Genomic DNA, 25,459 nt, shown 5'->3' with positions numbered 1-25,459 from the left:
ATACATTGCAGTAAGCTTTACATTATGCTTATTTCAGAGGCAAAAAAGGATCCAGAGAAATAGCTAACTCCTGGACCTGATAGCAATGTAACACACTCCCAAGGATCCTGAGGGAAATTTTCCCCAGTTTTAGGTGAGTATCTAAAATTTTCCTCTCCAGCACCATCACAGCATTGCTCTATCTCCTACCTTCTTCCTTGCCAGACTGAGGCTTAAGAATACAGGCTTTCAAAATTAGTAAAAATACCTTAAGTATCAGAACAGATTTTTCCCCCCCATATTGTAAACAATAGCTAAGTGGCTTTATTCAGAGTAAGCAAATAATGTGAGTGAAAAGAGCAAATCCTGTGAAGAATAGCCATTTGAATAAAAGATAGGCAGGCACATGGCTCAGCACATGCCTTTCCACATGTGGTCAGATGGTTCAGAATTTGATGTGAAAAGAGATAAGCTGCTCATGTCATTCCTTGTTTGATTAACACATCCACTGCTATATCTGACAACAGAGATTCAAGACCCATCTGCAGTTTTATTCCCTCAATATGCTTGCTACAAATTGTTTTATTTTCATATTACTTTACCATTTTTTAGCAATCTGAACGTCCACATATTGAGTGACATGAGACAGTATGTTTGGAGAGCATGAACAACTAAGTGGGTTTAGCCCACATAATTCCTTTAAGCCTGAGAAAGGACTGAATTACAACACTGCAGAGGCATTACTGAAGGGCTGTCATGAACTTTAAGTTGGAATAATATAGTTAATTCCAAGGAGATTACCTTTAAGTTCAGGTGGCATGAGATTCAGGGGCATATTGTATCTAATGTTTCATGAAGGCACTAGCACAAACCAATTTCTTGGAAAAAGGTATACTGTTTTTGACTGGAACAACAGGAATTGGTTTCATCCACAGCTTTCCAGGTATTGCCTCAGAAGACCTTTCTGCCACTAGATTTTTGGGTGTGTTGAAATATTCATAACACTGAGATATAATTACAATGAGCTGCATGAAATTCATTTCTTTGAAACTGGACTGTGCAAGGACAATAGTAGTTAACAAAGAGAAGTTTATAATAATAATCAACCCTACATTTCCCTGCCCCTGTGGGACAGACTGCATATTGCCTCAGATAACTCTGCAAAGGCTGAAATTAGAAGCAGCAAAAAGAAGGGCAACATAAGGAGACCTCAACATGCTACATCTGCTGGACAAGTTAATTAGAACAAAAAATAAACTGTATGAGACAGTACAGAGTACGGTCCCCAGTAGCAATTCCTGGAATAGCTCTACTATGTCTTACTAATTGCATTCAGTTGAATGTAGCTATAAATTATAGGGAAAAACAAATAATTTTTGCAGATGAAAAGGTTCAAATTAACCTGTTTTGAAGAATGCCTTGGCAGAATTTGTTGCATTGTAATCAAGAAGATGATGAAGAAAATTAAAAACCAGAGAAAAGAGGGCCTGAATTTGACCTTCAAAGCCATTTCATCTGGAAAAGAGTTTTCAATCAATGACAAGTTGGTACAGACTGGTAATACCATTTTTTTTAGATATTACCTCACTGGATGTACAGGTGTCTGGATAAAGGAGGTTGGAAAGCTTTATCTACCAAAATTTTTTTATTATTCTTATTTCATTACAAGCCAATATTTTCCCCTTTATCTGTCACTTGAAAACCATGTGTTCTTTTACTCATTAGTGAGGTTTTGTTAACAAAGACAGTGTACCATGAGCTTGCATACAGCACACCCAAAAAATTCACTGGTAATAAAAGTTACTTTCTTCTTCTTGGTATTTCTTTCATTTTCTATTTCACTTCTACTCATTCCAAAACATTTATAATTGAAGAAACAAGGCTTGAAGAGTCTACATAGACATCAGAGTTTGATCTTTTCATATCAGCTCTTAATAAATGAGAAACTTGAATGAGAAAGTAATGCTGACAACTACATGACCTACTTCAAAGAGCAGCTTTGCTATTGTCACATAAAGAAACATTCCTGCACGAGAATAAATTCTGACTGTATAAAGGAATGCAACATAGCCAAGAATTTTAGGCCTGATCTCTGAAAGAAGTTTCTAATTCTAATAGGCCTGTAGTTCTCAATTCTCTCAAAAGAAAAAGACAAAACTACAAGTTCTGAGCTTTTAGGGCTGCTTTTGCTTCTGAAATAGGGCTTGTGAGACAGAACAATTTCATCAGATATGTACTGTAAAGAAAGATCTGAAGACAATTATAGAAGGAATGGCAGGTGTGACTCAAATACCATTTTTTCAAAAGTAAAAGAAAAAAAACTATAGTCTACACATTGAGGATTAAATTCTTGAATTGTTCATTCCAGGCTGGTTTAAGGAAAAATGCAGCCTTCTTAGATGTACTAAATGTCTCTCACAGTTAAAGAACATGGCATATAAAAGTAGTAACAGGTACTTTAAGGTCCTCTCCAGTGGAGACAGCCTTTCTAACTAAGAGATAAACTCAGTAAATACTTCTCAGTACCACAACAAGATGAGAAAAAACTGTATACTCATTTACAATGAATGGCATATTGAACTTATTGAAAATGTACAGATTTTCATGAGCTGAAAATAAAGATTGTAATGAGATTACCTTCAGACATCTGCTGGCATTTTTGCTGCATACATGAATCTGAGTACAAATATATTTTGTGAGCTGAAACAGAACAAGAACCTCTGCAGAACTGTCTTTTTAATTTCATGGCCCAATTATACTTGGGACAAGAAGACATAATGTAATTATATGGGTTAGAGAAAGATCCATTATTTTGACTGATCAAGTGAAAATGAAAAAGAAAATCATCCAGACTGGCATTTTCAGCTGCAAGCGTTGATTGTGCCAAGCCAATGTTACCAAAAGGCCACAATTTTGTTGCCTTCCATCTTTAAGATTTACAGTTTCAAGAGAACTTGAGGGATACAGAAAACAAGGCAGAGAGATCTCTTAGGCAGGCACTTCCCTGAAAGCCCAGGCTGCCCTCTCCTGGAATGAATAATTTTGCACATCTGTGGTCTTAGCTCACAGTCAAAGTAACATGAGGAACATCTCACAAACAACAATCACCTGATTATCACGTGTTTAATTTTTCATGTGTGTTATCTTACAGAACACCTATTAAATATCTGTATTCAGATGATGAAAGAAATCACATGCATCTTGCTGGGACAGAGTTGCCTACAGAAATGACTCCCTGTGCAATGAAGTGGTCTCACTTTTAGTACAGGAACTTATTATACTACTATGTGTAGTAGCTGGTATTACTGGGATGCACTGGTGTCCAGCTTGAGGTGAAATGCAATGCTATGAAAGCATGACCATGCACTTGGAATTCGAGAATGCTTCTCTGATGTCAATGATCTAGCACCAGACAAAGCCCTGAAAAGAGGTCACACCATCGCTGCATTCACACATTCTGCCCTACACATCCTGGAGGGACAGAAATGTTGCCAACTTGTTGCAGGTTCTTCCACAAGTTAAAGTTCAAAACAAAGGACAGAGCCTTTATTCTTCCATCAGGCAACCTGATATTAAGGTATCTGCTGCCATCCATGCATGCAACATACCTGGTTTGTCTACTTTACTATCTGACACCAAAGCTGAAGCACATATTTACCACTGCATGTGGCCTGTTCTCTGGATAACTAATCAGAAAGGTTGACATATACTATCATTCAGATGATATGTCTCAGATATTTAATAATTCTCTGAAAGTGTTCCATGTTTCTCTATTTGATAAAAATTCACTTCTTAAAAATCAGGACCTCTGTTTCAATTAGGTGATGTAGGGAATTAGCAAACACCAAGAGTAAAACTGTGATCCCCAAACACAAAAAGGAGCCATCAACAACAGGTTGATTCTTTGGTAGCAGACTATCAAAGGTAGTCTAGACCACCTGAGGTAAAGGTAAAATTTTTACAATAATTATTTTTTGTATTCATCTCTTACTTTTATCTGAATTATAATGAATCATTGCAAAAGAAGAAAACATGAAAAGCACTGTAATTGAGTAGGGAAATACTTATGCCTTATTTAGATGGAAGTTTCTGATTTAGAAATCCTGTAAAAAGCATTTAAATTGTTTCACTCAAATGCACACAAATCTTCAATTAAACTAACCAGTATTCTAAGATGCAGACTTTCCACGAATTTTCAGAAGGTTATATTTAGATCATATGAGGAGTTGTATCTGTTGTCACTGTAGATCATGAAAAGAAACAAGGGACCTTTCAGTGAAACAACAGCTATCTAAAGCAGAGAAAAGCTGTAGCAGAACACAGAACAATGTTTCTGCTGCTCCTTGCTGACCATTATTATTCCAGGTTCAGCTTTTAACATTTTTAGATAAGAGACAAGCCTTAAAGACTTTTCCAAGAGAGACAATTTTGATCTGTTCCTTTAAGATTTTATTCTCTTTCCACATTAGTACTTCTTGTCTCTTGCAGAGTTACCATGCATCATCTATCAGTAATGAATCAAAATGAACTAAATGATCAAAATAAAGTGTGGGTTTTTTCATTCAGAGTAATATTGTGTCTAATACAGGATCCCATATATTACTTAATAATTCCAGGATACCAGCTGAAAACAAAGGGCAGAATTGTAATTTTAATTGTAATTATTTAATTTACTAATGACAAATTAAGGATTATTGATGGTAAAATGTACTATTGAAAAGCTTGTTGAAGATGCCCTGAACTTCAGTCATTTTGCCTGTTATTTTTTCTTAGCTTTCTGGGCAGAGATAAAAGGAAATTCAGTTTTCACTCAATCCATAAATCAAATAATCCACAAATTAGAAGCATAAAATTCTAAGGAGCATGACCTTAAAGTCCCAATCTCAGATAAAATTAAATGCAGTAATTAGAAGTTACTGAATGCAGTCCATTGTAGATTCAACCAAAGAAGACAAGAGTCAAGCGAATCCAGATACTCTGAAGAACTTTAACAGAATTGTGCAACAGCAGAAATCTGGAGAAGTGAATTATCTAATGCCAGTGAATGTTCTTTCTGTTTTCTTATCTTTGCTTTTAAACATCAAGAAATATTTAGTATAATTCAACTACCCAGAATAAAATTGTGATTGCTGAGGAGAATTTACAGTAGAAAAAAACCCAGTAACAACAGAAAACAACCAAAACATTAAAGAATCAAATGACCCCAGACCCAGGAATAAAAGATACCATTCAAATTGCTTCCAGTTAAGTTCAAAAATGTTTTCTATATCCTTTATATAAGCACCTTCTTTTCGTTTCAAAGATGACATATATTATCTTTGTTTATATTATCATCCAAAAAACCAGTATGAATAATCTCTGATCATTTCTCTTCATCAGAGAAGATAGGATTTCTCACTCTTATTTCACAATAGTTCCCTAAACATATAGTTTTCTATTGATCTAGCTATGAAATTATGTTTTTAAACTCTACCAACTAGGAATGAAGAGGATTCATCTCATTTCAAGACCAATGCTACAAAAACCAATTGATAAGTTTGCACTGAATTGTAACATTTTTATAATTTTTATTTTACAGTAATCTACTCCTATTTATATTTTAAATACAATACCCTTTTAAACATGATCTGCAGATCCCATAAATTAGCTACCAAAGACATTTCTTTCATAACAGCAGCTTTCCTGAATACTATATCCTTCTGCCACAAATTTAGCCTAAATAAAGCAACTTTTATATGGAATTTGAAAGGACAAAGGTAAATGCTTGTTTTGCTGACAATTTCCCATTCTTGAAGCTTTGATCTGTGAAAAAGGAAATACTTTAATCCTTTTTACAGCATTTTCATTATGTAAATCTCTGTTTACAGATAAAACCTTCCTCGTTCCATCACTCCATTCAAATGTTATCATCAGAGCAAATACAGTGAAGTTTTGCTTTAATGAATCCCATCACTATTGAAGAAACAATCACAGCTTTCCTAGAAATCTTCTCTTCCTCATCTTTACTGCTGGTTATATAATGATTTCTAATTACATTTTTTCAACTTAAAATTCTTATTGGAGTATATTGACCACACAATGATGAAAGTAGATGTATGAATCATCATCATTTCAAAAAATAAATACCTAAATTCTAGGCAAGTCTGGAAATTAAAGGTTTCTTATTCAAAATATAATATTCAGGAAAAAAGTATGCTTCATAATACTGGTCATAAAATTATCAGAACTCTTTGTAGAGTAGTAAGAAAAAAAATCAGGAATAATTCTGTATTTATGATAACAATTCTGTATTTATGATAAATGTATTTTACTACGAAAGACAACAGCAATTACAAGTTAAACCGAAAGACCTAAAGTTTTATAAAGCTTTGTTGACAGACAAAGTAAGTCTTTTTTCTATACCTGTAAGTTCTTTCTCTTCAAGACTGTATTCCAGAGATCCAAAGGAATAATTAGCTGGACTGATTGCAGGAGTAGAAATAAAACTTGCACAGCCAATGGTTGGGTTGATTTCAAAATAATTGTGGCCGTGATTCATTCGGTGAAATTCCAGAGAAGATACTATGGATGTACGTTGCTTTGGCTACAAGAAAAATAGAAAGTTGCCATGAAAAATACCGACTTTTTATATAGTTTTCATCACTTGACATTTAATAAACCTATTTTTCTTTGTTTTTCTTTTTTTTATTTGGCTCAAAGGTTATAGTGGTAAAAATCATTTCATATGACATGCCTACGTGTAGAGATAATTTCCTTCTAAAATCTGGATTAATCTTTATTAGAAAAAATGTGTGTCTTCATTCTAATCAATTTAATTCAACATAAAATAGGCCTTTACAGCCTTGCATATAATAATTTCAATCATCTTTTGATAAGAAAGGGAGCTCTTCACCAGCTGCATTGCTGGGTACATCTTGCAAAACAATTAGACCGCTGATGCCTGTATAATGAAGTTTACTAAATAATATCAAGTGCCCATCACTCGAAAGCCACCCTCTGCTGTTTATTCCATTTATGAATGTGCCTCAAATATTCAAAGACTGAAATGTCTGGAAGCTTAAGGGAAAAGTGTCAGCTTGAAAAACATACATGAAATTCAAACTTTCTGTATGAGTTTTCATGCAATAGTTAAAGAACTTGGCACCACTTTATTTCATATATTTACTTTCAAAGGAAACCTCTGAGGAGACCCCATTTAGTGGTTGTGCTTTGGATTGCAGAGCAGTTTTAAAGCATGAGAAACTAATTTCTTTTGGGTGGATCTACACCATCAGGTGTAGAAATTAAACCTATATAATGTGTTCATCAAGTCAGCAACAACTTTTTCACTTCATGGACTTGTTCCCATTGCACTGCACTATGTACTAATACAGGCACAACCTTAGTGGTCAACATCACAGCTTTTAAGCCACAGATCACTGCTGGTTTGCAATGCCATGCTAAATAGTCTGTTGCAGCACTCATCTGGTTCCATACCCACAGTACCCTAACCCCAGAATGCTCCTTGCTGCCTCAAGATCAATGACCTGAAACATTGAACACGTCTGAAATAGAGGAGGCCCTGCATACACGTTTATAGCTGTCTGTATATTTCACAATAGAGAAAAACATCTCAGGAAATTCTGCCTTGGAAAACCAAACCTGGACAAAAATAAGAAAAAGAGAATAAAAGATGCGTTATCTCTTCTTGTTCTAGCATGTCAGGCTTAACATGTCAGAATATTTGTAAGGGTCAAAATTTTGTTCCTTATTAGTGTCATGACCTAATTATTACCTTTGGGAACATAAGATCCTCATTGGACCACAAAGGTATTCATCATCCCTTATCTCTTAAATCTATCCATATTCCAGTGGAGTGATTTTCAAATTTGTTTTTGATTAAATTTAATTTTCAAATTTTCAAATTTAATTTTTAGGTTACAAGTCCTGCAATGCTTGTGTTACAAATACTGGACCAGGCTGTTTTCACTAAAAATTCACCCTTCATATTGGAATGTCAGACAGAAAAATTCAATAGAATTAGGTCTGTATAATGTTGATTATTTCTTCAAGCTGTATTAGGCATCATATGAATTAGCTGTGTCATGTTAAAACTAAAAAAAAGGAAAATTTTGGTAAGCATCTGGAACTCATCTATGGTCTATTGGGCAGACTTACTTTCTTCAATAATTAAAACCAGTTTCTGCTTTGAATGCCTGACTCCTAGGTCTAGTAATTTCATGGGAGAGTTAAATGAACAGGGACAGACTCCAACATCAAACAGTGTGGTTGGAAATCATTGTTTGGGATCTGAGCCAAAATAACTCTCAGATCAGACCAAAACCATTCATCTGTATTAATTAAATCTAAATGGCACACTTTTGCTAGACAACAGATTCACAAATGACCTAATTATTTCTAAAACTGAAAATGATCTCTGGTCATTTAGAAGTACATTTCTGGCCCTTGCCCAGCAATGGTGGCTTTGCAGATCTGCAGGATCTGAACTCCTGCGTTGAAAAGGAGACACTTCTCTTAACATGAGATGCGGTGTCTGGTTATTTTAAAGCCAAGACAGTTCTTGCCTAAATGAGCAGCTGGAATGGTCCATCTTTGTCTCCCAAAGCAGCTCCAAAGGCAACTGCCCTGGCCTTTGCCTAGTCAGCTCTCCAGCCACCGTTTTGTCTGTGTGCCCCTTTCTTAGAGGCAGAATAGCAGCATCTGATACACCATTTGGCCTTTCACTACCTTATTTTGGACTTGGGCATTATTATTACTGATTGAGAGAAACATATCTCATTTTAAAGTCTTTCCAATCTAAGGCTTCTGCAGAAAACCTCTCTCAGCCTCTAGTACTGCACAGTATTACACTGCTGCAATATATTTGGAGTTAACAAGGTCCATCCATCAACATGTGCCAATAATTTTTCTACATAATTAGTCAGGAATCCAGCATCTAAGCCTTTGTAGCTAACTAAGAAACTAGAGGAACTAGAGGAATTTTTCGCACTTTCGCTGTGTCCTGTAAAATGTAATGCTGTTAAAGTACACTAGTTGCTCATTAATATATGCTATGAGAGCCTCAGTAAACCAGTTTGTGCTGAGTGTATCTCTCTGCCTTTATCACTCTAAAGCACTATTTGCACAAAAAACAAACTAACAAAAAAACCCCCAGTAGAAATGAATCAATCTTTTTTTACAGTTAGGATTAAATTCCATTCCTGATTTCATCAACCAAATTTCCAGTATAGCTATTTACATGCGCCCTAGGTATTTAAGCTCCCAGAGCACTCAGTTGGGATCTAGCCAATAAAATCATGATCTAGTGTGTGTGCCATCAAGAGTTCAGAGAACAATTTTCCTCACCCCAGTCCCCTTGGTATTGATTCCTTTGCCTTAATGCAGGTATCTGCCATCACTGCAGATTCCTTAGGGCATCTCACCTGGCCTCCAGCTGCCATTCAGAAGAGTGCAGGTCTGCCCTGTACAATACCTGCACATGTGCATCTCAAAGACACCTCTATAGCACCTCAAATGACATTAGCTTCCTACTTTTAAGTAACAGAATTTAATCCTGCAACTGTCCTAAGCATGATGGGAGATTAGGACTCTAAATCAGACATAGATTCTTACACACAGAAATGAAAGCAGAGGTGTTTCAGTCCCAGATTTAATCTCACATCCAGCTCACCCCTTGAAACACTCTAGAAATCTTAGAATCCGACATCAAATTCCGGTCTTACTGGCAGTAAATCCTGACTTGGTTTGCTGATTGCCCCTGCCAAAGCCACTGTTTAACTACATTTACCAAGAACTCTTGAGATTGTTTCTGAAAAATTCTGATTATTTACTATATTGAACACCTATAACTCAGTCAAGGGTCAAGATTTCATGGTTGTGAAACACAAATACAAAACTCTGTCCCAAAGAGAATGCTTCCTCCATTCTTCAAAGCCAGCTTTGTTATTACATGCCTTCCTTGTACAACTCCAAAGGTCTGGACATGCTTAGATAACGCTTGTGAAATTCTGGTATACTTTTGGCTTCACTTCACCCCAGTAATTATGCTACATAGAATGCAGATTTTTCCTTAAGTAGATTTTGATTCATTGGATTCATGCGTTTAATCCACTTGTTATGTGTAAATCTATTTAATGACTGATATTTACTTTTATATTATTTCAATTGTCATAATACCAACCTAGAAAACCCTACACCATCCTAAAATAGCATATCAAATCATGCTAATGAATAAATCTTTTCAATGCATAAGAAAAAAATGTCAGTACAAACCTTTAAAGATAGCAGTAAGATTTAAATAACTGTTAAATGAGGTATAATAAAAATATTTTCATGTTCAGTCTGTAGTGAACATATATCAATGAAAGATACCCCTCTGAAACTGCAAACACAGGAAAAGCATCAAAATACACATATTTAATTGCTTTTTTGTTCAAAAGACAAGTAAGAACTTAATCCTTCCATTAATGGAATTTGCATGCAAGTTCTGTAATGCTACCATGACTGGCATGTTACACTATAAGCAGGCAAGGGATCATTCAAATATTTCTTACAACATTTAGCAGAGGCAGTAGGGCAAAACTCCTTTCTGAATTTAACACCAAAATATTTCTTCAGCTTTGAAGTATACTCTGCAATACAAGCTTCTGACTTCACCTTCTTTTACCTTTGGGATTTGTGTACATAGCACTATCATAGTCTTCAAAAAAATTAATTCTCACAGCACTCGGTACTATGGCAGAGCTAGTTGCCCCATTTTACAGATGCTGAGCAAGGGTATAGATCTTTCCCAAGGGACAGATGTGTGTTTTTTTGAAACAATGAGAACCAATGAGCCTAAGGAAATTCTGCATTTGGCAAAACCTGGCAAATTCCAGCTGCCCTATATAATGTAGAAACTCATTTCAGTTGCAATATATCATGCAGAAAATGTATGATAGAAGAGAGAACTGCACCTACATTCTCAAATTCTAGTTAGCACATAAAATAAAGACTTGTCAAAGAAAGCAAGAGGCTGCAGCCCCTTCCCCCAGGCTCATCTCACATATTTAAAACCATGTGAGCACACTTATGTGGCCACTTAAATCCCTCATTTTGATACCTGCCCAGATGATTCAATTCTTTCAATTCTCTGATCAACTCACTTCTTCTTCAGAAATTTCCCTTTCTTCAGCTTCCTTCTAAAATCTCATTCTACACACTCATTTTCCCTTTCATAGAATGCTTTGAGTTGAAAAGAACCTTTAAAGATCATTAGATCCAAACCTTCTGCAATAAGCTGGGACATCTTCAACTAGACCAGGTTGCTCAGAGCCCCATCCAATCTAACCCTGAACACTTCCAGGGACTGGGCATCCACAATTTCTCTGGGCACCTCTCTTCTTTTGTTTTCTCCTATCTATGGTTACATTCCTTCCAAATCTACTTATATTACTCTAAAAAGACCTGCACAGTATCCAGTTGATTCCAGTTCTATTTGGTGTTCTAAAATTTGATTTTCTGTTTTCTCTGTGGTTTTGTCATCAAGGTCTCTCAAAAAGACTCCCTCATGGTCCCATCTCACAATGCCTTTAGGGTCCCTACATCCCTCTCATTATCCTTGAATGCATTCAGTTTTAACCTCTGTCTTCCCTTTCAAATGCAACTTTCACATGACTTTTTTGGTTTCTGCCTTTTGCCTCAACATTCCAGCATACCATCTCTGTTTCTATCTTTGTCCCTTTTGCTCATGTACACTTACATAGAAGCCCAAAACATTCAAAATTTTCCCAGTAAAATACAGTCTGGGACAGGACAGGCTTCCTTGTTTTCTCCTGTCCCCAGTTTGATTTGCAGAAATCACCAGTTCTGATACATTCTCATCAGTCAATGTTGCTGTCAAGAATTATTTGATTTATAGGACCTGAGCTAAGGTGATCAAGTAGCCTTGAAATTGCAAAAACTGGAGATTACAATGCATCTGCGTTTGATTTATCTATGTCACCTAGAAGTGCAAGACTACACTGAATTATTACTAGACTACTGAATCAATTATTCTGTCAAGGTTCAAAATACCATGTTGAACAAGCTGAAGACACATTTTCTTTTTAACATAGTAATATAATTTTCTCTTTTTTCATTTCACAAAACTTTATCGTATATTACAGCAACAATTAAAAATTAAATATAGGCAGTTTCAGCACCCATCTTGACAGTCTTGATATTACTTGTCAACATTTTAATTAAGTTTAAGAGCAGAAAGCAGAAAATACACAGAGGCTGGCACCTAATATATCCCAAGCAGCCACAACAGGAAGCTTGCAGGACCATGAGACTTTAAAAAAAAATTAAAGAAAAATGCTTTCACTGTTTTTACTGTAGATTCTTTACAATACTAAAAGCATAATGCATTCTGAAACTAAATTGATTTTAATGACATCATAGCATCAAAGTCCTAGCCATTTCTGTTTGATTGATTATTAATTTAGAGAAAGACACTGCTTGCATCCTGCATGACCAGGAAGTGCATATTACTTTAGCGTAATCTCATGGTTCCTCAGAATACTTGGATCACTCCCCTGTCAGTGCCATGCTCAGGAATGACACAGACTCAGTTCTTTTGTGTAGCCTGTGGTCAGGAAGCTGTGCTGTATGACTCTGGGGGCCATACAGACACGATGCTTTCTGCTCTCCTCTGCATGTTTTCCTACCTCTGCCTTGAAAGCCTCCCACTGGAGTAAGTAATTAAAGGTCAGAGGGTTGCTGCCCCTTCTACCTGTGGTCTTATCTCAGATGACAAACCACACAGGAAATAAATAAAAGAAAAAGTTGATCTCCCTCGGTTTCTATTTTCCTTGCCTTCTACTTTTATTTTATTTGCAACCATATTGCAGCTGTGGGTTCTGAGGAGCAGCAATCCTGAATGCCAAAAACTGCAACACCGTTGGAGCAGCTTCCCTCCTTGATAGATGTGACCAGATTTTGGAGATACACAATTATACCTATCCTGGGAAAACATTGCTTGAAATGAGATCCAATAGCAAGAGATAAATTTGATAAATAAGAGGAATGATTCCTTCCTCAGATAGAAAAATGAGGATCTATCTTTCACAGATTAAAATAGTGTTATTTTCACTGAAACAGTTGGAAAATGGATGTAAGACCATTTTATTCAAAAAAGCTCAGCTTCCAGTTGCTAGTACCATCCCTCTTTTCACCTGCAGATTATGAAAACTACTTGTATTCTGATATTTCTATATCATAAATTTTGAAGAGTCAAAGTGATGGCTGTTTTTTCTAAGCTGCATGCTACAGACAACATGCATGTGTGAAAATGTGCATTATCAGATGATGATAAAGGGTTACTGCGTAACTAAGGTGCTCAAAACCCCCCCATACTAACAGAAACAAATGAAAATGCTAAGAATATAATGTAAGAAACCCATGAAGGCACAATAGATAAGGCTTTAATCTTCCATATTCTGAGTGTGTTCTGTTGCCAAGTATCATGTGTACTAGGGCAGGGCTACTGGCATGGATTTGCTCACACCCCTACAATTAAACTTCATTAGGTGTCAGAGAAGGGTCTTCAAGGCAAAATTATCTACCAGGAATGGTGCTTGCTCTATTCAAATCACAAATCAGGCCTGACAGTGGATATGTTTGGAGAAAGAAAATTGTACAGTACCAAAATTATACCCGGGACTGTGTCCATAATTCAACAGGGTAGATGACAACCCTGCAGAGCTAAAGCTCATTTTACTAGCAGAGATGTTCCTTTCAGTATCTGAACTACCTTTAAGAACAGTAGATAACCTGTCTGTTACATATAGGAAAAATGTTCTATATTTCAGCATGATTTGTGTTTATATTGAATCAGGAATCGCAAACTAGAAAATTTCTCCAGGTAAGAAACCAATTTCAACCAAGAAAGACCTATGCATGTACAAGTGACATTCTAAAACTTAACACTCCTCACAACAGAGTTTTATTCTGCTTTAATTTATACTTGTGTTTTATTATCCTGTTGAACTGTAATTAAATGCACTAACACACACTGTTTGCTGTTTTCATTAGTTCCATATACTGGGTAGATGTGTTTATGTTTTCTTATTAGACCTAATTAAAATATATAAATAGATTAATGTTTTATAGTTACTTGTCAAAGGAGATCTCTTACAGTGCATCTCTTTAATAATATTTTGTTTAATGTTGTTATTAAGTAGTCACAGAGTATCCATTATGCTCCAAGGAATTTTTTTTTTCCAAATATTCTCCTTTGGAGCTGTAACACATCTTCTGCCCATGAATGCTGTGATAAAACAGGTGAGTGTGGGGGGATGTGCGCTGGGGGAAAGCGGTGTGTAGGAATCAATCCTTAAAGATAATTCCTACCATAACATTTTTTTGTGTTTAGTACTCAGTATTCCAGAATAAAATAATTTCATAATGTCTGTCCTATTTTCAGTCATGCATAGATTAATTGCTAGCCACATCTTAATGGCATTGATAGTATACCTCTTTCTCTGCTTTGTTCCCTTTTTTTCAAGGGCTATTTAGGAGCTTTATTTTTTATTCAACATCATTAGAATGAGAAGACATCAAACTGTGTGCAGTAGATTTGTACAGACATTCCCTGTCACAGAGAGAATAATCTGAAATATATTTACATAGAATCAAGGTCACTGACTGCTGACAACCACCTTAATGTGCTTGCAGCCCTAAGAGATACACACAACATTGGAAACAATATTTTCCAGGGAAAATCTCCATACCAGGCACAAAAAGCATGAGTACTAAATCTACCCATGTGTGGACTGTAGAATATATTTTTATTTCAAAGGGTTTGGAGAATGCTCAGCCCTTCCCAGAAGTTCATAAAAGCATGTACACAGGAGTAGCTTTTACCTTGGATATGATCCCACACAAAATCATTACTCTCAGTAAAGTTGTTTTTTTTAAGTCTTATCTGCCTCTTGTGCTAAGCACAGACAGGGCACCAAAACACAGCAGCAGAAAAAGTGTGCACCTGAACAGGAAGCACCATGTGCCTGCACAGTCTTTCTTCACAGTGATTTTCCTGGTTGAGGAAAATCAACCTGGCTGAGCATGTTGTAAGTGGAGCTAAGCACAGAAAGCAGCTCATAGGACAAAGAAGTCCCTTGCACCCCCGCTGTCCTGTAATCTCATTCAGAGAGTGGAGAGGATTTATTGCATAACATTGTTCTCCAGCCCTCTTTTTTGTGGCAAAATGGAACAAAATAAATTTCCTGTGCATACGTTGCAAAACAAGTTCAGTAGATGCAACATGGAGTTCTCATGGTGCTGTGTACTGGTGCAACAACCTCCAGCAGGGATTTCACCAAGCTGGCAGAGACAGGTTCGTGCCAACTCAAGCACACTGTGACAAGGCGTGCATTTCATTTGTAAACAAGTAAACCACAGCATGGTGCTGGTATAGGGGAGGAACCAGGCAGAAAGAGTTTCATTGTTTCAACATGGGGAAACAGTCACACTAATCCCCTTGAAAAATTCTGTTTATGGAACCATTAGTTCTGAAAATTTATTTTCTGGAACTGTGATTTTCCAGAGTTTCCACTCAGACGATTTTTGTTTGTTTGTGCTCAAAGTAATTCCTGCCCCTACCAGCAAAAAGAATGATAAATAATTTCATTGAATGTAAATTATCATCACTTTTTAATTCAGCTTGGGAGGCTCTGGAGCACACATCTCCAACAGATGGTCTGTCGATTCATGTCCAGGCTGACACAGGGAGTGGAATGTCCTGGTCTTTCCCTGTGCCTTGATGAACCACATAAACACAGGTTTGACAGGCACACTGTGCGTGCAAAAACTGCCATACACCTGGTAGCCCTAACAAGTGGGATAGGTCAATCAAAGGCTACACATGTCCTGCAAGATTCCACTAGAACTTACAGAAAAAGGAGACAATTTCTTTTGCCTACTAATGTTTAAACTATTAGGTGCTACTATATTCATAGATGTCTTAGCCAAATGAATGAGGAGCCATAGATTGAATTGCAACTTTGCTTACTGAGGTTACAAAACAATAAATGGGAAAGAAAAATTTGATTCCTGTAAAGACAGCACATCTATATTGATAAGAAAAAAAAGATATTATGATGAATAGATTATTGCAGATCTTAGCAATAAAACAAGAAAGAACAAGATTATGAAATTTCATCATGTCAGAAACACTGAAATTCTTTGTTCCTTTGTCCTCCTACCAGAAACTCTCTTAACAGCATTGAAACAACACTTTTAGGAAATTGGGTTATTCACATAAAATAGGGGAAATACTAATTCACGATAGATAAAATCAAAGTAACTTTTAAATAATCCACATTTTGACATCAAAAGCTGTACCTACAGTAAGCCATTTTAAACATATCTTAAAAAGACAAGAAGACAACATGCAAATGCTGGACTACATTTAATAACTAAATTTAAAGGTGAGAAGTCAGAATTCAGTTTTATGAGAATTAGCCCAAGACCTAGAAGTAAATAACACTGGCAAAAGAAACACTCTTATAGCGAAAAAGGTGCACTTTCTCCCTCTATGGATATAGTTTATTTTTTCCAATGGAGCTGAAAAAATAAATAAGGAGAAGTTCATTAAATTGAGTAGCTAATACAAAAAATATATGAAGCATCACAAGTAGTTCAGTTTTTTTCAGGCTTCACTTAGACTGAGAACTACAGGAACTGTGATAGAACAAGCTCCATTTTACTGTCACTTTGTAAAATTACAGTCCGATAAGGTGAGTAATATTTTAGTCTATTTACTAAAGTAACTAAGTTAAAACTTGAAGGAGACTTATCTACTTGTTCTCCTACCCCATCTTATTTTGGATCCCATGTGCTGTGAATATACACAGCAGAATATGTCCTTAATTTCAATGTGTATTACTTTCTCAGAGTCTCCATTAACTAGCAATTCAAGAGTTAAAATCTTAGTAAGTCTCATCTGGACAATCAGAAAAAAAAAAGATTAAGCAATTTCCAGACCTGAGCTAAATTCTGTTTACTTCTTTTCTGCATATATGCAACTTTTTACAAAACTTTTTTTTTCAGAGACTGACCATGGGAAAATTTGAAAAGAAGAAATTTATTTGCAAAATACTAGACCACAAGTACAAGCTATAGCTAAGGTGCACAGATAGAAGAGTACACAGATCCCTGTGATACTGTTAAGTATGCCAGCCCCAGGACTGAAGGTAGTAGAGGTGGGTGGCATTGTGGCACTGAACTTAATACTCAAATACCTCCAGGGATGATCATTCCACCAGGTGTGATCCATTCCAGTGTGTAATCACCCTTTCTGTGAAAAAATTCCCCCTTATGTCTAGCCTAAACTTTCCCTGATGCACCTTAAGACTGTGTCCTCTTGTCCTGGTTGCATAGAAACAGTGTTTCTCCTCACTGCTGGTAAACCAGTATATGTACTACCCTAGGGGAAAGATAAGTAAGGCTACAAATAAAAACAACTCTATGTGTTGAAAGACCAGACTTCCCAGGCAGTTCCATCCAAGCTGCTAAAGCCTGCCTCATGCAAACATGGCTGCTGAAGCGTTTCCCATTCTGCCTTTACTGGCACTTTCCTGCGCTGGATGCACAAGACACGAAAAAGGGAAAGAAGTGACAGCTGTTTTGGAAATCTATATGATCCTTGGTTTAGATCTCTTAGAAATCAATTTATTTTGCTAGAAAAATGCAAAGAGGCCCTGGCAGCAAACAGAAAATTAATTATTTTGCATACATTGTGTAACAGTATTCATTAGTTTTACATGAATGGTGAGAGGTCAGTCAGGAATAGAATCCCATTGTGCTACCCTTCAAAGAGCTTGCCATGTAATTGAATGGAAGAAAGGAATTAAATATGCAGGCAGACTGAACACTAATGGTTAGCAAACAGCACATTGCAAATATCTACAGCTTCTTTGTCTAAATTCTTCAGTTGAGGTCTTAGGGGAAGGTGATTAGATAAAAAGCAAAAACAAAGAAAATAACGAATACTGGGGGATGTGCATAAAACACATGAAAAAAAGGAGAAGCATAAGGGGATCTGAATGCTACAGCATATCCAACTTGTTGTGTATTAGCACAGAGACTTAAAACATACATTATGCCTGTCTGCTGCTGTTTTCTGTACAGGGAGCATGCCATGTGTAGGGCCACGTGAGAGACATTTTAGGAAATGTGGTAAAGTTCTGACCATATATATCACAGCGCTAGCTTTTGTTCTGCAGAACGATGAGAACACTGTGAGTCAGTAAATGGAATAATTTAAATTTGAAAATAGCTCCCCCGAATCTGCTGAATCCATTCAGAGTTAACTAGCAGGAGAGCATCACCATGAAGTGTTCTGGGTCCATCTGTTGGCAATATCATGATGGAAACAGCTTTTTAAATGCTATTTTCAATAAGCTATCACACAACAGCTTGTTTCAACAATATTTCATTACCTTTCTGTTTGTTTGCCGCCTATATAAAAAACAGCTTGGAGGGAAGGAGGCATTTCAGTACTATAGACTGATGTAGGGTGGGAGGGACAGAGACACTACAGAAACAAGCAAAATGAGAAACAACTATAAAAATAAAAAATACAAGAAACTGTAATTTTAGACTCTCTACAATCTAGATTTAAACCAGCATGTGGAACCTGAACTGTGGTGGTGTCAGAAGAGGATGGTCTGCACCAGTCTGTCAATTGAATTATTGCAAGGTGACAGTGTCAGCCACAGGAAGCCAGGGGCTCCTAGAGAGCAATGGCAAGTGCACCTAGTAATTGCCTTTAATTCTGCAAGACCTTCTCAACTGTGCACTCCAATGAGAACTGAAAGGAAAAATCACCTCCAACACTGTGACACAGTCTCTTGTGTGGTACCAAAACAACCTGGCCTATACTAGTCCTAGGAAAATATCATGTGTCCATCAGCTTGCTCCTCAAGTAAAACAAGTGCCAGTGACATACTGATGGTACAAAGCCTCCATCCAGAGTGGCTCAGCTGCAGAGACCAGCTTAGCAATAAAGAACAGATGGCTGCACTTGAACCCAAAATTAGTAGGAGATGAAGTTCTCTTGGTTCACATAAAAAAGTTTCACAATTAGTCAATTCAGCATGCAGTTGTCCGAGCTAGCTTTGGCACACCTAATGTCATGGCTTTTTAAACAAGGAAATAGATCATCCCAAGGTTTGTTCTGACTCATCCCATGATCCCACAATTTTAAAATAAACTCCTCTATGCTGATTAACTCTATATTACTGATTCAAGATCTAACATGTATTTACTTTAAAGCTTTGGTTTTAAAGAGATGCACTCCTTAAAGAATTAAAAGGAGCACTCAAGTTTCCCACACATTATGCATCTTGTTTCCCAAACAGTATTAGAAATATGGAAGTTCATAAGCAATATTGCATGGGAAAGTAAAAGAAAAAAGGTACGAAACATTGTAACTTCATGCAAATGGAGATGCAGGGAGAAGAAAGTAAACCTGGAAAATTAATATGGAAATGATACTGATAAAATCAAAGCATAACCTTGAAATAAGAGTATGCAAAAAACCAAAATACTACATAAGAGTTGATTCATTCTTAGCACTATAAGAAATATGTACTAATACCTCTCTGTACATTTGGGCTCATTTATAAAATATTTTATGTTCTTCTGCTACTAAGATGATTTTTAAGACGACAAAGTACTTTGTGTCCTGTTTATGTCTTTTACCCACTCAAATGCATAAAGCCATAACATCCTCTTAGAATATGTGCATCACAGCCTGCTATTGAAAAGAGAAATACAACAAGTAAGAGGATGCTTATGGTGAGCACCTACCTGAGGACGTATGACTTTCACTATGTTTTTAAGTGCAGTGTCTGGTGATGGAGGAGAGCAGTCAGGTGTTGGGCCTGTGGAGCTGTTTCTATGGTTACCAGATCCTGGTGCGGTAATTGCTACCTGAGGTGCATTATCTGCGAATAAAAATAACACCTATGTGAAATTACAAATACTTTGTGCATTTTAAAGTAAAAAAGAACTTTGAAAACAGAAGGTTACTCAGAACACTATTTAAACTTATAAAATCTGATAGCATTTGAATATATTTGTCAAGGAATATATTGATATCTACACTTATTTTTTCAGCCCATACATTCATTCTATGTTAAGACAGGATACAGAATTCTCTCAGTACCTAAACAAAATGAGGTGGAAATCAAGCATGAATATTTTACTTTCATTACCTTGAATTACTGACAGTGAATTCAAATATTATCACTATAACAGAGGTGACTTGAAAAGAAGGTTTATAATGCAACTTCCAGTTCATCCTGGAAAATCCTAACACATATGACCAAGCTCTACATATATCTTTGTGTTACACAAACACTTACTAACTAAGAACATGCTAATACCCATCATTGACAACTTTGCTTAACGTTGTGATCAGCATAACTGACCAGCTAAATTACATGAAAATATGCTCAGTTTGTCAGGTAAAATTTGCATCTTCCATAGAGTTCTGTACTGCAATAACTTCCCTTCCAGCAGTACCTCAGCTATATAACCTACAGCTGGCTTAAAAATACCTGCACACCTGCACGTGTATGGAAAACTGCATGGGAAACTTCTGTTTAGACATATTTTGATTTACCATTTTATAGCACTGGGAAGAACCATTAAAAGGACTTAAAATACCATTCTTACCTTCTCTAAATGTTCTTAATGCTGTTTGATCAATGTAAAGTTAGTGCAAATCATATCAGAGGGTAGAGAGGACTATGAAATACTTCTCAGCTGTGCACTCAATCACTGGAATGACTTAGCAGAAGGCCAAAAACTCCACATTACTTCAGGCCACTAGAATTGTATCAGTAAAGAAATGCTTTAATTCAGATTCTGGGGAAAGTGCCATTGCCTGTGCATGGTTATGGTGGTTATTACATTGTCTGTGAATTTACAGAGCACCTTTCTTTGTGAGTTACAAAGATGTGCTCCATGCTCCTAAATGTGCTGTTACACCTGAAGCACTGCATCAAGACAATGATGTCAAGTCTCATGTCTGTGGGCTTCAACTGACAGCCTGCAGGGTTCACAGAAGAAAGCAAGTTGTGGGGTTTTTTTGTGATTGCGGTGGTTCTCCAATATGTGCTTCCACTCTGTGGACAAATTCACTCCAGAAACACCCAAATATCAATAAACAAAAGCAGGCCTCTGTAGCTGGAGAATTTTTGCCCGACCAACATCTACAGATATATCCATGAGCTCCTCCCTCTGCACAAGTCATAAATGCCTCTCTGAAAGCCATGACAGAAGCTGCTCTCTCAGTCTTACTAACCTGAAAGAATTCTTGGAAGGGTAACAGAAAAAGAAGGAAATATCCAGTTGCATTACCAGAGATAATATAGGATAGAGGGGAATAGTTTCAGGAAAGTAAACTTGATGGCCGTTCCAACTTACAGATACTTTCACAGCATGAGTGGTTCTAGGAAATCTGCAGGATTCTTCCTGCAGAAACACTTCGTAACTGGATGAGGTTTCTAATCAAAGTTTCTAATCAAATACAGTCTGACAATTTAAGTCTTCTAAAACAAATGTTAAGCTGGAATGTTTTAGATTTCAGCGATACTGATACAACACTTAATGAAAGCATAAACAAAAATTCAGATGGCAGATTGACAGACACCTAAAATGGAGACATCCTGTAGATAACCTCAGGTGTTACCTGACAGTGTGAACACTCTCTGCTACAGAAACAAAGAAGTCCAACTTTTTTTAAAAGTATCTCATTGAAATTGCCAGTCCAAAAGGTATGCAGTCTTACCACACAGATAAGTTCTTCCTAAATCATCATAAATGTGTACAGAAAGCTTGGATCAGAAGTAATTTATTTAATAAAGTAATAAATGTGTGTTGATACAATGTATCAAACCAGTTTTAACACAGCCTTAGAAAAGAACTGAAAATGAATTCTCACAATAATATAACTGACATGGAATAATTTTGATAGCATTTCAGAAAGCCTTAAGTCTCATATTCTTTCCTGCCTGACCTGGTGTCTAATTTTATAATGTTGTTCACATGCACCATGTAAATGAGTATTGTGTGATATGAAAGCCCAGCTCATCAAATTAGGGATAGGGATTTGGCAAGAAGAGAAACCTCTAAAGCATTGCCATACTCTGAAAATTTCATAGTGAGGACAAAGGCCAGATATATTCTGAAAATCTCACAGTGAGACAAAGGCTAGAGTAACACCTTAAGTGAGCTGAAAGTCTTCATGTCTTTTGCTCCAGACTATGAAACAGCATCTCCTTTCACTATGTGGATTGACAGAATATCATCAATGAACCTCCCTTATTGAGGAATCAGAGTTGCTCTAAGAGACCCCTGCCCTCTGTTTGGGGAGCCGCCAAACAGGGGACTACACTATTGTCAAGAAATGTGAGAACACAGGCACCATATACAGGAAGGTAAAAAATGAATTCTTGAGTGAGAAATGCTCCACATGAATCCAGCTTAGTGCACTTAGTGCACTTATTTACTCACTGGTGCGAGAAACAAACAGGATGATTGTCTCTGACAAAAAGCTAAAGCTGTAAAGAACACAAACTCCTCCATACTGCAGCAGTCCCTGCCTTTCTGTCCCTATTTCCCTGTGAGCCTGTGCTTAGCACAACTGCCCTTGAGCTACTTAGCACATTAAAGCCTTGCAAGTGAAATCAGGCAGTCTTGCAGATGCAGATATTATCTAGATATCTCAAGGATGGATCACTCAAAGGACACGTCCTAGGAAACACAGATTGGTGTCAATGGTAACAAATGCAGCTGCCTGCCCACCAGTTTATTCTGTTTCAAAGCCTTGTTGATCGTCACCTCAGCTCAGTTTAACCACACTTCAAATATGCAGAAGAGGGTAACAAGGAGTCAAGATACATGAGCAAGTTTTTGGTCTTTCCATAGGAAAGACTTCTTGTTGACCCTGTTCAGAAGTAGCTCACTGAAGGCCAGGTTTTCCCCCTTCATATGTGCCACATGAGTGGCATTGAATCGACTGTGAGTGACAGTATTCCAATATTCTTGGAAAGAAAATTTACTGGAAGGCATACAGGAGAGGGAACAGGGCTGTTACATGCCCCACAAGACACAGCTGAGAAAAAATTCTTAGGCCACAATGTTTGAATACAACCATAAACAATTCAGCAATATACACAATATGCAGCAACCTCAGAGAAGATTAGTTACAGATTTTCTTTCCAAGCAAAATTAGGTAGAAATAAAAAAAAAAAAAAAAACACATTTATACAGCCTAAAACAAAGCTTTTCAAAAAGAAGCTATAAATTCTTTTTTTAAAAATAAACAGCCCAGAAAAAAACATCCAACTGTTCAGTATTTCACACCTTTCCTTCTTTCTCAAGGGGCTAAGTGTCTGACATGTAATGATTTCTTGTAAACAATTTCTTTATTGTGGACAGCTGTTTATTTTCACAGTAGGATGTTCCCATTAGGCAACCAATAATGATTTACTACCTGGGTCTGCTCCATCAGAGAGAGAACAACACCATCAAATTAGTTCCTGCAACCAATTTGTAGGACCTGTTTATGTATACAGTACTTATAGTTTCATTAAGAATATATTTGCATTTATTTTCTTTGGAATTAAATGATATAACAATCATTTTAAAATTTTCCTGGTGACAAAACTAAGGCAATTTTTTCCTTCTTCAGGTAACTATGATGGCAACACGGCAAGTTTCAGAAAAACTGTGAAATAGAGCTTGGAAACTTAAGAAACTACCAAATTTACCTAGGAGAGATTAGCTCTCATGCTGAATTTCTGATAGGTGCTACAGATGGGGGCAACAGGGAAGTATTTACAACTGTCATTCTCTTCCAGTTCCTGGCTCACATTGCAATAATCTAGATGTTTCTGTGTAAGTCACATAACAGCAGGCGCCAGGGATCATCTAGCAGCTAAAAACTAATGAACTGCAGCATGCTCTAACAATACTCCTTCCTTCCTCCATCACACATGAGAAGTTGTCACAAGGTCTATGTAATTTGATCTTATTCTGATTTTTGAAAATGCTTAAATGCTTACTGAGGACTTGACATTCTCCATTTTCTTTATTTCAGGGCAAAGGAAATAGAATAGAACAAGGAAAATGCATTAATGTGGTCTTTTAGTATATCGTAAGAGCAAATGAAGACGTTTTTCTAGGGCTGTCTTCTAAAATGTCAGACAAAAACAAAAATGTCAACTGTTTAACTGAGATGGTAAAAAAAAAAAAGCCATATCAGGGAATTTTGCCTTTTCCTGTGCTGTGTGACATCAGTCATTGGTTTCACATGTCTTTTTTTCTCAGGGAGCACTGCACAGAGAAAAAGGCCCTCATGGATAATAAGAGACCATAACACCAGAGTTCAACAAGTGCTTCATTGACATTTTCATCCCACTATCTATGTGCTGTGAGGACAAGCCATAAATCACTCACTGAAACTTTTCTAAGGGATTTTTTTTTTCTCATAATGCACTCAAAGAAAAGGCACTATATGTATACAATGCCACAATATTAACTATCAGGCAAGACTAAGTACACCAACCAGAACACTTACTGCATCCCAGCAAGCAAAATATCAAAAACCAGACACAGCCCATGTTCCAGAAATATAGTTATAATTAGATTTCACCTCAGAAATAAATCTCTAAAATGGAACACACAGTTAATCTAGTTTTCTACTTTCATTGCAGAAACATGCTAGCATCCTTATCAAAATTTACAGTTATGTCTGTATTAGCTATTATATCAGTTATTTCTACAACTTAGTGTGATGGCAATGGATCAGCAGATCAAAAGTAGTTGATCTGCATGACACTCCATTTAGATTATATGTGGGTTTGAACTTTTAGCACTATCTAGCTACTTATTTATTCTACCAAACACCCCCATCATACACACTCCTCACAACTTCCAGTGTCCAGAAGGACCCTGTGCTTTTGGTGCCCACCTAAAAGGGAGCATCATATCCAGAAGGAATCTGGTTTATGTGCTCCAAAGCTGGCCTGTGACTGAAGAAATTAATAGTAACTGCAAATGATGATTTATTTCATATTCACATCCAGTGCCCTGAGGCAAAATGCAAATTTATACTCCACCTATTTTATTTCCATATTCCAACTATATGTGGAGTCACTTAAACACTATATTCTCAGATTTACAATTTGCTATAAAAATGGAAGAAAAGTGTATTTCACTTTAGAGATATGGACTAGTAATAGCCTAGAACTAGATTATACACTACACACCTAATGCTGTGTTTAAATACATATACTAAATTCTAAAACATCCGAAAAGACAATACTAGGTATGAAGAAAAATACTACACAAAGCCTAATCATTATGACCTGTAGAAATTTATACTACAAACACAGGGCCTGGGCAGGTTTGTTCACTGCAAAACTGGGAGAGAAAAAAGACA

The 25,459-nt window shown here is 36.6% G+C and overlaps 1 protein-coding gene across 9 annotated transcripts in view; it reads right to left on the bottom strand.

Annotated features, from left to right (window-relative positions):
* Positions 1-25,459, bottom strand: part of ANKS1B (ankyrin repeat and sterile alpha motif domain containing 1B) — a 408,217-nt gene that overhangs the window by 248,413 nt on the left and 134,345 nt on the right. For all 9 annotated transcript variants that reach the window (XM_077178718.1, XM_077178715.1, XM_077178724.1 and 6 more), the window contains 2 exons: positions 19,816-19,952; positions 6,382-6,562 (listed from right to left, as the gene is read on the bottom strand). In XM_077178718.1, coding sequence (XP_077034833.1) covers positions 6,382-6,562; positions 19,816-19,952 — 318 coding nt within the window. The remainder of the gene's footprint in view (positions 1-6,381; positions 6,563-19,815; positions 19,953-25,459) is intronic.

This window comes from Agelaius phoeniceus, chromosome 5, assembly GCF_051311805.1.
Source record: "Agelaius phoeniceus isolate bAgePho1 chromosome 5, bAgePho1.hap1, whole genome shotgun sequence".
NCBI classification, from domain to species: domain Eukaryota; kingdom Metazoa; phylum Chordata; class Aves; order Passeriformes; family Icteridae; genus Agelaius; species Agelaius phoeniceus.
Note: the sequence above shows the minus strand (reverse complement) of the source record. Positions and strands in the feature narration are given on the sequence as shown.